Raw genomic sequence first — 13,495 nt, 5'->3', positions numbered from 1 at the left:
AACTGAAGGCATTTTTTGTACAAAGGCTCTTGAGCATGCTAACCAGCCATGTTGGCAAAGACTTGTAGAAGAGCACTGTTCTTCCTAAATACATAAAGTATTTAAACAGATATATAGAATCTAATTTGTTTTTCAAATTCACATATTATATAATAATGGGTGATACCAATAATATAAAAATGCAAGAAGACTTTTATATCAAATGGGTGCTCATCTGGAGGAAGTCATATGTAAGACAGGTAGGGTGGTAACCTGTAGACTCAGCAGTTTCTTAAAAACCTTAGGCAGTTTGGGAAAAATACAAAATAAAATATTTGAGTATATTGAAAAATGCAATATTTAACATGCAGGTGTGACTTGGGTGTCTTTGAGATATTGTGTTTTGGTTCTGGTTGCCGTGCTGTAGGATATATAATACTGCTCTGGAAGCAGTACAAGCAAGATAAACCAGACAGCCTAGCCTGAAGACATATTGTACTTATACAGCCTGAAGGTCCTGTATCTTTTTAGCTGAGACGGAGAAGACTACTTCGGGACTTGAATCAACAAACTGTATATGCTTAAGCATTCCCAGTATTTTTGATGTCATTGTTAGAGCAGGGGTAAATACATTTTTACTTTGTGCACATTTGATTGCTTACCATAGGACTGTGTTTACATAAGTAAAAATAACTGTTATGTCTTATCCCATACTCCATAGTCAACTTGTCTGACTGTCAGCTTATTATGATTCGGTTGAATTATAATTTAACAATTAAAAAGAACTGACCTTGATCTGAAAAGGTGCCTGTGCACTGCTGTCAATGAATCAACCAAACAGGAGCAATGTCTTTCAGAGATGGATAAATTTATAATTCAGAAAACCAGCCCTACCGAATAAACATAAGCTCTAGTATCTGCACTTAATGTGACTTGTGATAGTAGAGAAAGCCATCTTCCATGGGCTTGATGATCTTGATGAAGACAGCAATGGGGCAAAACAGATGGAAAACACTGGGGCAAAACATTTGAGCAAAAATGGACATGTGTATTCATTGGACTCATTGTTAATAATGTGATGGGAATGACTTTTTACAAACATTAAGAAGCAAAAGGTAGAGGCTTCATAAAGTTTACTACAGAGGTGGAATCTGCATTTATTAAGAATGCATTTGAATTTTGTCATATGATTGTCACCATGGAGTTCCTTTGCCAAATAATGTGTATTGATTAAAAAGAATAAAACAAGAAAGTTCTTTCAAATCACAAATAGTAGCTGAAGTTAATTAGATAAAGCTGAGATGTAAATATGTTTGATATTTCCAGCGGACATCACATTAAAGTAATAGTCTTGCTTTTCCACTCTCTTCATTTCCTGATTTTAAGACTTTTTTTCCTTTTTTATTGTGCATAATATGCATACGTATTTGCTTCCCTTTAATTCAAACCTGTAGTCAGCTTTGAATAATCTCTTTAAATCTGTTTTTTATTAACAATTATTCATCATGGCATTTGCAATCTAAGTGCCAAAATTCACATTTTTTTCAATAGTTTTTGGCAACTGTAATTAAGTGTTAAAATGGACTATTGAAAATGTTGTCATCAGATTAATTTATGCTGCAGTAGACCACAGTTCTAGTTCCAACACTAGAAGCGACAGCTGAGATGTTTGTGTTCATTCTTTTTTCTTTATAGTAATCATTACTACCAAATAAAAAGAAGACTAATGAAGCTTTGAAACATTTTTTTCACAATGTAGAGCATTAGATGTGCAAAATGTAAAAACTGTAATAGAACTGAATTACTGGTTATAAACATTATACTGTATGGTATAATTTATATTTGGTGTTTCTTTCCACTGTTGTCCATAATAGTGATTCTGACCTAATTGGCTACTGAGAAGACTTCTTAAATTTAATGACCAAAGATCCAATGTGTAGATGTAGGAGTTAGTGTGTTAGTACAGTGCTTAGCGCATGTGCAAGAAATGTATGCCGTTTCATTGATCCTCCCATACACCTCTTGACAGCAAGCAGAAAGAGTAAAACAAATTAAAATAATTTTCCTGCGTCCAAGAAAAAACTGGCAGGAAATTGCAGAAATGGGTTATCAGCTAGTAGCCAAGAAGTGAGCATGGTGGGGCAATGTCATCTTGATTTTTGAAAATGTATTTTAATAATGCCTATATACAGAGTACAGTTGTCAAGTTTAGTTTCCATTTAGTTCTATGTTAAGACTTTTAAGTTACTTAATAGAATATATTATTTGGTCAAATACACATTTAATATATTAGAAGATCTTCAGTAATAAGATCTTGACACAGAGACTTAAAAAATACATGTTCTAAAGGTTTGAAAGAAGCACTATTCTCAAATATTTATGCCATTTAAGGAGCTGGAAACACATGTGGAGTAAACATTCTCTAAAAACATTCAATATCACTGACCTGGAGTAACACTCTCATAGTATTCTCCTAGTCCATTAACAACTCATTATATTAACCCCAAGCTTCTGAATTGTTAATGTAAATAGTTATACATTAAGTTAGTATTCTGAACAGAAATGTAATTTATTTCTTTAAACTTATTCCTGGATATTTCAATACATGGTCCCTTAAAAGTGAAACAATGAACAACGATTATGGCATTTAAGAGAGTGCAGCTTTCAGAACATGTCTCGTTGTTTAATCCCTAAACTTTGAGTTATGTGTCAGTGAAAAAGGAATGGCAACATATTCTTGTTTTTAAGACACAAAAATAATACATCCTGGCAATGAAGTTCTACATTTAACACTAGCGTCATTTTGAACTCATTCAGAATTCAGATCCAGATGCGCCAGGCTTTGTTGATTTCCTGTTTCAGTATCTTTAATAAGGAATTGCTTCTATGTATTTGTTTTGTAACAGATCCAAGATTTTTATTTCTCAACCATAGTTACTCTTCAATCAAAGGCAAATTGCTGGGAAAAGGAATCTGACCATTAGCTACTCTTCCTGGCTATTTTCTTTGCCATTATTTCGGAAGGATGTAATTAGCTAGAAGGTCCAGCTGGGTGTAGATTGTTGATGTGGAGGAGCACTTCCCTTTTCTTTTAAATCTCAGTCCTCCTGTGGTAACTGGTAGACAAGTGGTTATGTACAGTATTAACTGTATATGTTTTGGTGGAGCCACAGGCTCAGAAGTGATAAGGGAATCCCAAATTTGATTTGAAAAACTTCATTAGATTTTTCTTTGCATGTGAAAAGTCACATATCTGAGATTTTAAATCCATTTTATTGTCGGTTTAATTTACGCATTTAAAAAGTAGCATGATTGCTGTCCATACAAATGGTGCTCTGTAGAATTGAATATATCTGAAGAGAAACTGGAGTGGATTCAAAGCATTCTAGGATTTGGACATGTGCATGGAGCTATAGTCTCATTCCATTGACGGACTGGATGAGGGTATTTTTGCTCAAATAAGCTATTCTGTGACTAGGAGCTAGTGGTGTTTATAATTAGAAAATGTCCTTATAGATTACACTACTAGTTTTAATACTTACAGTTTGATTATTTGTCCTCTGTCTGCTTCCTCTAAGAAACTGCACAGTGGACAATTTAATGTCAGTTGGAAGTATTGCCCATAAACCAAAATTTCTGCAGTCTCTTACTCAAATTCATACCACTCTCCAGACTGGCTCAGTAAAATTCACACACTAGCCAAGATGTTGATGTCATTGACATCCTAATATAATTTTGGTTTGGAAATAGCCTCTTTTTGAGGCAGACTCCATACTTTATTTTTCAAATACTCCAATAAAAAAGCAATTTAAAATAATCCAGCTCTATTTGTTGTATTTTATTTGTGTGACAGTTTGTGTTGAAAATTGACTAGCATCATTCACAGGTGCATCTATATACAACAGTATTCCAGTATCCCACAAAGCAATAACAGTTACTTAGAGGAATTAAAAACCTGTGCTGCCACTGTTTGAACCAGTCATAAAAACAGAGTATTGCTTATTTCATCAGATACTCCAGTGGCAATTTATTGTGTTGCATCCTAGCTTGAATCCAACCCCAGACACAATGCAATATGTTTTGACAAAATATCAAGTGTGTATCTGTGCCTTGACACCTCCTTCTTGTCTCTGCAGTACCTGGTCATGGATTACTATGTGGGGGGAGACCTGCTGACACTGCTCAGTAAGTTTGAGGACCGGTTACCAGAGGACATGGCTCGATTCTACTTGGCAGAAATGGTGCTGGCCATCGACTCTGTCCACCAGCTGCACTACGTTCACAGGTTATTATGCCGTTGTTGTTACTATACTTCCAAGCAGTAGAGCCCTCTGGCGATTCTAAGGGTTTTTTTATTAGGCATTCAGGAAGTGATTGTATGTTGTGATTGTAAAGATGTTTTTTCTTCCTTTTGTTGAAACTCTTAATGTCTGGGAACTTCATACCAGGCAGGTAAATGGGGACAGATACGTCATTAAATTTACATACTTGCTTTTCTTAATATGACGTAATGACTTTAGATATCAAGTGAGTTCTCCATGTCGTTACGAGCTGCAGTTTCACAAAGCAAGTTTAGGTTTGTCTGCTTAATTCAGTTTGGATATTTTAAAGAGAATGAGTGAAATAATACATTTCCATCTGTTTGAGTAGCTAATCTGTTTTCTTCAAAAACACACACATTTATTTTGAAATATTGTATGCAAAAATATGCAATGTTCGTAATGTATTTGGTAATAAGCAACCAGGTAAGTGCTAGGTGGGGTTTGTGGAGATTGGCTTTAGTTTTTATAATGAGCTTTTATGGAAGAGAGTGTAATTACCCTCCTTAAAAAAAACATATTTTAAAAGCAGGTTCCTAAAAAATTAAGGAAGTTCAGAGCTTAATTTTTTGCATGAGGGTGTTTTTGAATGAGTTGTATAGTCTGTGTGTCAGGCCCATTGTGAAATACTTTGTGTCCATCCAGGGTTACTAGCTTTTCTGTGTGCTCCTTCCTGAGTCTTTATTACCCCTCTCCATGAAAAGAAAGAGAGATAAGAGTCTTATAAATACTGTCTTTTTGTAACCCTTTTTATAATTTTGAAATCAGTATTTGTTAATTAGTTTGGCTGAATGCTACAAGCTTTTTGCCATCATGGGAGTGACTGTGGACTGCATGCATTTTCCAACAAGTTTTGTTTAAACCCTCAGTTTTAGTAGACTTTCAAAAAAGAAAGTATTACATCCATATGAGCCAGTAATTTCATCACTGTCAGTATTAAGCTGGAATAAAATAACAGAAAACTGTTGCCCTCCTGTAATTGTTTGATGCCTCTCAAATATGCTTCCAAATGCATACATCTGTATTAAACAAATTTAATTTACAAACAAGCTTGCATTAGTTTTGCATGCTAACTTTTTTTTCCTCAAAGTCCAAAAGAGTTAAATTGTCATTACAAATAGCTGCTGCTGTTGTGGGGAAAAAAACATTTAGGATTTGGCAGCACAAAGTAAATAGTCGACAATGTGGAATGCTTGGAATCTCGTGCAGCAGAACTGCTCTGACATTGTTTTCCCAGCTTCAGCTCTGACTAGCATGCCGAGCGAGTCTGTTAAACCCCTCGCTTGTTTGCAAAACCTGCTGTGTCAGTAGAAAGACTACATGTAGTAGTGGACAGGGGCTGCTTTTGGCATTTCAGAAATGTGTGCATGTTTTGCAGCTGAGGGTCAGTGTGCAAGAAATTACAGGGTGGGAGTTGCAAATGTTGATCAGTATGGTTTTGGAAGTGCTCATCTCTCTTAGGATTAGTCCTGCTACCTACTATGCAATAACCCAGGGTCAGAGAGCATTGTTCATGGGAAATTTGCACAACACTCCAACACAAATGTAATTAGAAGTTCTTGTGGTAATCAGTGCTTCATTGTAATGGTTAAAAGAATCCTTAAAATGAAGAATCCCAACTGGCAGTCCCTAAAAAGTTTAAATATAAAACTTTTTTCCGGTTCTCTATGTAACTCTCTCTCTTACTGTTTCTAGGGTCTCTCTCTAGACAGCTGAACACCCCTTTTATCCAAATGTAACAATATTCCGTTCAATAAAAAATTCAAACCATCAACCACAGGTGAAGTATAGAAAAGTCCCAGAAACTGTCCCCCAGGCGGCCTCTAGTGGTGCCCATTTTGTCATTGCACCCCAACCAAGGGATGACCTGCTGTACTACTAAACCTTCATAATGATAGTAATAATAGGCCATAATCCATTGCCCTTTGTTCAGCCTCATATGCACACTACAGGTAGTATTTAAACTATTACTATCAGATTAAGTTGAGCATACAATGTAGTGATACCCTCACAATAGAAACTGCAGAGAGCTTTAAACAAACTTTAAAATACTGTTCATCATTTAATTTAGTTGAATAGTGAGTAAATGTTCCAGAATATCACTGTTCTGTAATTCCCATATGCTCAATTTAGTAAATATTTTTAGAGGAGATTTTATTTTCTATAAGTAGATTTTTATTTCAGCTTTGCAATGTCTGTTACCATTGTACCTGGGGACACAGAGGCGTCTCCCAAATGGGAGGAGTGTAAATTCACATTGGAGAGGGTGTGCAACACACTCCATTATGCTCTTAAAGTCATTCATTAGTATTATATATAGGGGCGGAGCAGTGGCTCTGTGGCTAAGGATCTGCACCTGTGGCTGGAAGGTTCCCGGTTCAAATCCCGTGGCCGGCAGAGGAATCCTACTCTGTTGGGCCCCTGAGCAATGCCCTTAACCCCAACTGCTACAGGGGCACTGTATAAATGGCTGACCCTGCGCTCTAACCCCAAGCTTCTCTCTCTGTCTGTGTGTCTCATGGACAGAAAGTTGGGGTATGCAAAAAGACAAATTCCTAATGCAAGAGATTGTATTTGGCCAATAAAGTGATCTTATCTTATCTCTTATCTTATACTGCATGTGGTAGCCAAAATGTTGCCTCTCTAGTGGATTTTATAACTTCCTTCTCCCACCATTTATCTCAAGCACTGAACCCCTTAGTTGCTTGAGGTGATTAAAAGTCACTGATGACATACACATTGTTCTTTGATTAGCAGATGCCCTTATTCAGGATGACTTATGGTATGTAATAATAGAGGACATCTATGTGTATCCTATGATCTGTGTTCACAATGTGATCACATCTGTGGTCATCTCTGAATGAAAATGAAAAAGGTAGTGAACACAAATTTGTAACCGGTGTAAAGTCATTTAACAGGTAATGGGTCACCATGTCCATGGGCCGCCATGACCTGTATTTACAGTAGTATAGTCTACCAGTATCTATAATTCTCTTAAAGGGAGGTGACACTATCCTGCCAGAAAGTCAGTCAGTTCATGCCTGATTGATGGAGGTGGAAAACCTTGTCTCGGGTGTAGTTCAAGAATATCCTAAAAACGTGCCCCATGACGTTACAAAACCATCAGAATCCTTCACTATTGGAACCGAGCACTCTGTTTATTGAGAATGTGGTGAAGGCAAATTTATCTGACCACACCACTTTTCTTTAATGCTTGGTAGTCCATTGCCTTTGCTCTTCGCACTGGATTCACAAATGTTCTGCATGTTGAGTGATTGTCCACTGCAACGTAAAGTATTGTATCCTTGCGGCCTTGAGAGTAAAAGAACCAAAAAAAGTGGCACTGTTTCGATGCATCCATAGGACTCATGCATTTTCCACACTGTTCACTGCTAACCATTAACACTACTTTTCCCTTTTGCATGAAATTGATAAAAAAAATAACAAATGTTTAGTTTAAAATGATTTCTAGTACTACTTGCTAAACACCTTACATGAATAAATGTGGGTAATTGATTTTATTTGGGAGCCCAAAACTTTGGTTGGGAGTGAACATGGAACACATCCCCCCCACCAGCATTTTTCAGGAATGTATCGAGACATAATTGACAATTATGTTATGTTTTTATTTTTATTGTCATTATTCTAAGGTATCTGCATCAGTTTTACTTATAAGCAGGTCGATTAATGAACCTGTTGAAGCCCTGTCTCTATTTTTGGATTCTGATTGAATTAGTTAAATGCCTTTGAAAGCCAAACTCCCTGATAAAAAAACTCATGAAATTAAGCAGGATTGTAAAGAACTAAGGAAAGTTGCATCAGTGTGAAAATTATGCCAACAAGTCAAAATTGTTGAAAATCATGCCAAGAAGATTGAATTTTTGACAAAATGTGAGGAACCTTGAAATTTTTTGTTCTCTGAAACTAAGCATCTTAAGAGTTTGAAACTCAGGGGGCGACATATAATTCATGCCCATGATTGTGTTCCGTGTATCTTGGTGGTAAAATATGTCAGACTTGTAAAACTTTGTGTAGTTCCAGTGCTCTCATGGGTCTACAGTGAATACATGGGTCTACATGGGTCCTTTTATGAAATCGGTGAAATGTATATCTGAAACTTGGAGCATATATGTAATTTGAGTTTATTACCTTAAAAAATGACTGATCTGCTTAACCTGTCTAGACATATGACACAACCTATACCTATTGCACATTATTCAGTGCTCATGAATAATCATAGAGGTATATTAGCCTATAGGAATTGTAGCCCAGAGTTGAATAAATTCAGTTAATCTCATGATTTGACAGGCTAATTTTTAACTCCTTAATGAGTGCAGGTATGGTCATTATTTCTAATATATATATGGCTGATACTTTTATTCAAAGAAATTTATATTTTTAGATTTATAATATATACAGCTGATTATTATACTGGAGAAATTGGAGTGAAATATCTAGCTTGAACGTAAAACTGCAGTGCCCCTCCCAGGAAATGAACCCACAACTTTCCAGTTACAAATCTAGTATCCTAACCACTACTGCACACTGCTGCCTGATCATAGTTACTATGGAACTCAAACGATCTTTTTTGCTCAAACAAAAAAAATACTGCCTTGCCAATGACCTCTGGCCATTCTTCGTGGTTACACTCAAAATCATCCTGTACTTGTTTATGGAATGCAGAAAATGTCATGAGTGTAGTAGAACACACATAGAAAACCATATGAGCTGTACGAAAAAAAAAGTCCTCTTCTTGACCTTTGGACTCCCTTTAAAGGTCAAATGTGAAACTGTATTATACCTCCTTATAGGCAGCAAATAAGATCATGGTTATTATGGAGGAAAATATTACCTTTCCCATGACCTCTAATCTTTCTTAAATGTCACATGAAGATCCTCCTGACAGAGTTCACATACAGTATGTGTTATTTCATAATAGGTTATTCTCATCCACATATAGGAAGCTATATAACTTGTATATAAAATTATTCTTGGTCATGAAAAGGAATGTCTGCTTTGCTGCTGATGATCACTGTTTGCAGCTTTTTATTTCTTTCACTTAATCAATTAAACTCACATTTTATTTTAGACCTTCATTGGAACATTAAATTTACAAACCTACTACTTACTTATCCTCACAACTGTTATTAATTATTATGCACTCTTCTCAGAAAAAAGCACTAATTTATTGAAGCAGTCAATTGGACTAAATCAAAATCAGGATATATCAAAAGTGTTTTTTGTGGTTTGCTGTACAATCAATATGGGAAGAACATATGAATGCATAGTCATCTCTTTCAAAGTGCTAAAGAATGCTAGTGGCTTTCAAAAGTTTTTATGGTTTTAATCAATTCTCTTGCATACCTGTAGAAAAAAGTGTTCAAATGTTTTTACTTTGATTTCTTAGACTTCCAGACATACTTAGACAGATAAGCTGTTCATTTTATACTAATCATTTGAGTCCTGTGCCAATCTAGATGCTGGCCTGTCCAGTGTTTTCGAAAATCCTTTAAAAATCATTGTATTATGTACCACTGCACTAACTGAAAGCAAATGTGGGAAACGTCATCAATATTTAGGGCTTTGTTCTTAATTCTGCATACTAAAATAATTTATGAGTAGTAGTAATACATTACTGTAAACACTCCAAGCTAGCTACAAGCATTACATCTTTAACAACTGTGTTGACCCCATAATTGGAAAACCAAATAAAATAGTTATTTAAAAATCAATCTATTCCCAGCTGCTTTGAGATTAATAACTCGGGCATTTCCCTGCTTCTCAAAAATGTTTTAAAAATTAATTATGCATTTAGTAAGATGTTCCATACTTAAAACGTATTTGTGATTTAATGTGATTAAATAAACTTGTAAGAAGTCTGCTTCTTTTCCTTACACTGTTGCATATTTAATATGGTTGAGTGTTTGGTTGAGTATAATGTTTTTTTATTGGAATAAAAGTCGCTAAGAGGTTTGGAATGTGTTCATCTTGTACTGAAAACTTACCTCTGTTATTCACAGGATGAACAGTGTTGACTCAAGATTTTGGCATTTGCAATACAGAAGAGTGCAATTGTAAACTGAGCTGAATATAATATTTTGGATGGTGTATCAATAGCAGCACATAGCATTGTAGGGTTTAGGAAACTGGATTACTTTCCAGCAGAAACATACCATAGTTCATCTGCAGTAATTGGAGACATTAACATTGACATTTCAGAGCATAAAGCTTTCAAATGAGAGGGGGCCATTCAGCCAGTTTTGCATATTTGGTTTCATTTTGATTATTGGTTCCCTGATCTTATAAAGATGCTTTTTGAAAGATCTCAGTTTGTTCTTTTCCCTGTCTTGTTTAGGTAGTGTATTATAAAATAAACACAATTCTTTGTAAGATTTTCATTAGTCATTTTTCACAAACACTTTCGTTTGGTGGTTAGTACCTGATTGTGCTGTGGACCTCATCCAGCAGTGTCAAGGAACCCAGCACCAGTCTCTTTCCCCTTCACCTTTCACCCCTCACCCCAATAAAAAAACAACATGTTCACTTTGATTTGGATCCTGTGGTCATAGTTTCCTAGTTGAGTTTATAGTTGTTTGGGTTTCTTTATCAATTCCATTCAGGATTTCAGATAACTCAAATCAGCTTTCCACATATCCCTTCCAGCCTTTCAGTCAATGAAGCTTTTTAAAATATAATTATTTAATGTAGTAATATCGCAGTTTCCATACAAAAGTACTTTATTTTTAAAAGAGGGTCTCACATTTTCCATCACTAAAGTGCCCCTAGGTAATGCACTCTAACCATTTTCTGCCAGCAGCTCATGATCATGGATTTTAAGGGGAGAAACCAAGGGTGGCATGCTGGTGTAGTGGTTAGCATTGCTCCCTCGCAGTGCTGGTATCCTGGGTTCAGTTACAGGGGTGCGGTTTGTGTAGAGTCTGTATGTTCTCTCTGTGTTTGTGTGTGTTTCTTCCCACAGTCCAAAGACATACTGGTTGGTTAATTGGCTTCTGGGAAAAAGTAGGTGTGGATGTTTGTTTGTGTGTGTCCTGTGATGGACTAGCTTCCTAACCAGGGTATATCCTACTGAATTGACTTTACTCATTTCATTAAAGATGGAAATGTAGATCAATGTATATCATTTTTAACATTGCAGTGCATCCCTTTGGTTTCAATTTAGAGCACTCTGCAATACGTTCTACCATTATCTCATAACATTGTACGTTTTTATCCTTTATAGAAAGGAACATTAGCTATAACCTTAAGAAACTAGGGAAATCTGTTTTATAGTCATAGAAATACTAGAAATATGCTTCTGTTATGTTATTTTGCACTGGTTATTATGGAATTGTGAATTGTTCCATTGGCATATCACTTAAAGTGAGTTTGCTAATTTCCCTAAGGAAAGCTATAAACCTTTATAGCCTGCAATAATTTCCATTTGGAAAATATCTTAATGAATACAAGATTCTTAAAGGGTGTGTACTAGACGAACCCCCCAGGATGAAAAATTAAGATTTACCATAAAAAAAAGAAAAATAGTGTTATATGTGGGAAAGAGCTGACACCATTTTTTCTTTTTTTAAGCAGTGCTTGTGTATACCACTTTAATATTGACTCAGGTGCAGTGTTGATTATGTTTTCTTGGGGAGGAAAGAAAAAACCTTGCAGAGCCTGAAGGGTGAGGACTAAAAATGAGAACCTTGATCTTGTTAACCTACCCTTCTCCCACAGTCCTTAGCAAGTTTAACGGTTTAATTCCCTGTAAAGGGAATCTATCATTGCATTACCTTGGCCAGTGGTAGGTACTATTGCAATAAAAGGTTGCACTGTCACGTTTCAGTTTTCAAACAGAATTTCAGTGTGAAAATGTAGCAGTCAGTGCTGAATAAGTTAATTTATTTTATACCTTTTTGCTCCCTTTTAATTGTTTAAAGAACATTCAGTGGGTTTCTAATTAGTGATGCAAAGAAAAAACTGGCAGTAGAATATCCCTCCCTCAGTAAGATTTTTTAGTTCTACAAGGACCAACTGCTTCAAGACACTCTGGCATGTGATACAAAGTTAATACTAATTTCTTATTCCATTTGATTGGAATAAAAATCAGTTGAAAAAATTTGAAGTAGTTTAGATGAGGTGTCCTGTTAATAGAAAAATGTAGTTTGCAAGTTTTATTAAAAAATAACAGAAGAATAACAACAGTTTTCATTGAAGTACCATCCAAAGGCTGGGACATTTGAAAATATGAATATTCTTGATTCTTCAGCATCTTACATCACTATTGGTGGCTCCAAGTCTACATGCTCTATAACTTCTGTGTTCTGTTCTTTTTCTTAATGGAAATAGAGCCATTTTAAGCTATTTTCAAAGTTGGTACTACGGGGAATTAAGAATATGCTGTGACATGTGTTTCTTTTAAAGGTCAGATAGTTTCAATGTGTTTTTTTGTTCTAAATTAAAATTGTATACAATATTCAAACTTACTAATGAATTGTACAATTTTAACATTCTTTGTTTGAAATTCAACAATCTTAACTGTATATCCGAACAAAAAAAAATCTAAAAGAAACAGCAGAACTCATTGGTCCATTGGTCTTGTTCAGAAGCTGTTTCCTTATTACAGCTTAATTGATTTCTAGGTGTCTCCAAAATCTATGGTTATTGAGACCAGTGCATTTCACAGGCATTCCAAACCAGGGGTTTTCTAGGAGCACAGCCTGGCAGATGGTATTCACAGATGGACAGTGCTTTCCTAAAGGAGATTACCTTCTTACCCTTTTACCAGACTCCCGTTTTAGTGGCCCAGAACACTCAGGAAGTAATCCAGATCAAGAGACATTCATTAGCATGATTTAGCACACCTGGTATCCTGTTATTCCTTACATAATATTCCAGAGCTTTGACAATATAGTACATTTCTATTGAAGGTTGAAGCCTGACACCATCCTTTGTGACATGAAACTGGATATTTGATGTAGTTCATTTGGGTAGTGTTGGTAGTACATATTCAGAAAAAAAATCTATAGAAAAGAAAACAATCTTCAAAATAATAGGTATTGTATAATAGGTGTCAGTGTTCAGAAATGATTTAAGGTTAAAATAATCACTCTTGCTTTCTTGTATTCAGTTTTTACAGCTTAATGAATTATATAATTATTCAAGAGAGACAGGTGTATTAGTACTGTATATGTCACTCC

At 35.5% G+C, this 13,495-nt stretch overlaps 1 protein-coding gene across 5 annotated transcripts in view; it reads left to right on the top strand.

Moving 5' to 3' along the window:
* LOC148839379 (serine/threonine-protein kinase MRCK alpha-like) overlaps window positions 1-13,495 on the top strand; it is a 180,921-nt gene that overhangs the window by 82,286 nt on the left and 85,140 nt on the right. For all 5 annotated transcript variants that reach the window (XM_088934544.1, XM_088934516.1, XM_088934535.1 and 2 more), the window contains exon 5: window positions 4,116-4,264. In XM_088934544.1, coding sequence (XP_088790670.1) covers window positions 4,116-4,264 — 149 coding nt within the window. The remainder of the gene's footprint in view (window positions 1-4,115; window positions 4,265-13,495) is intronic.

The sequence above is a fragment of the Atractosteus spatula genome, chromosome 2 (genome assembly GCF_055471065.1).
Source record: "Atractosteus spatula isolate fAtrSpa1 chromosome 2, fAtrSpa1.hap1, whole genome shotgun sequence".
Taxonomy (NCBI): domain Eukaryota; kingdom Metazoa; phylum Chordata; class Actinopteri; order Semionotiformes; family Lepisosteidae; genus Atractosteus; species Atractosteus spatula.
The sequence above is the reverse complement of the archived record's forward strand: the minus strand, read 5'-3'. Positions and strand labels throughout refer to the sequence as shown.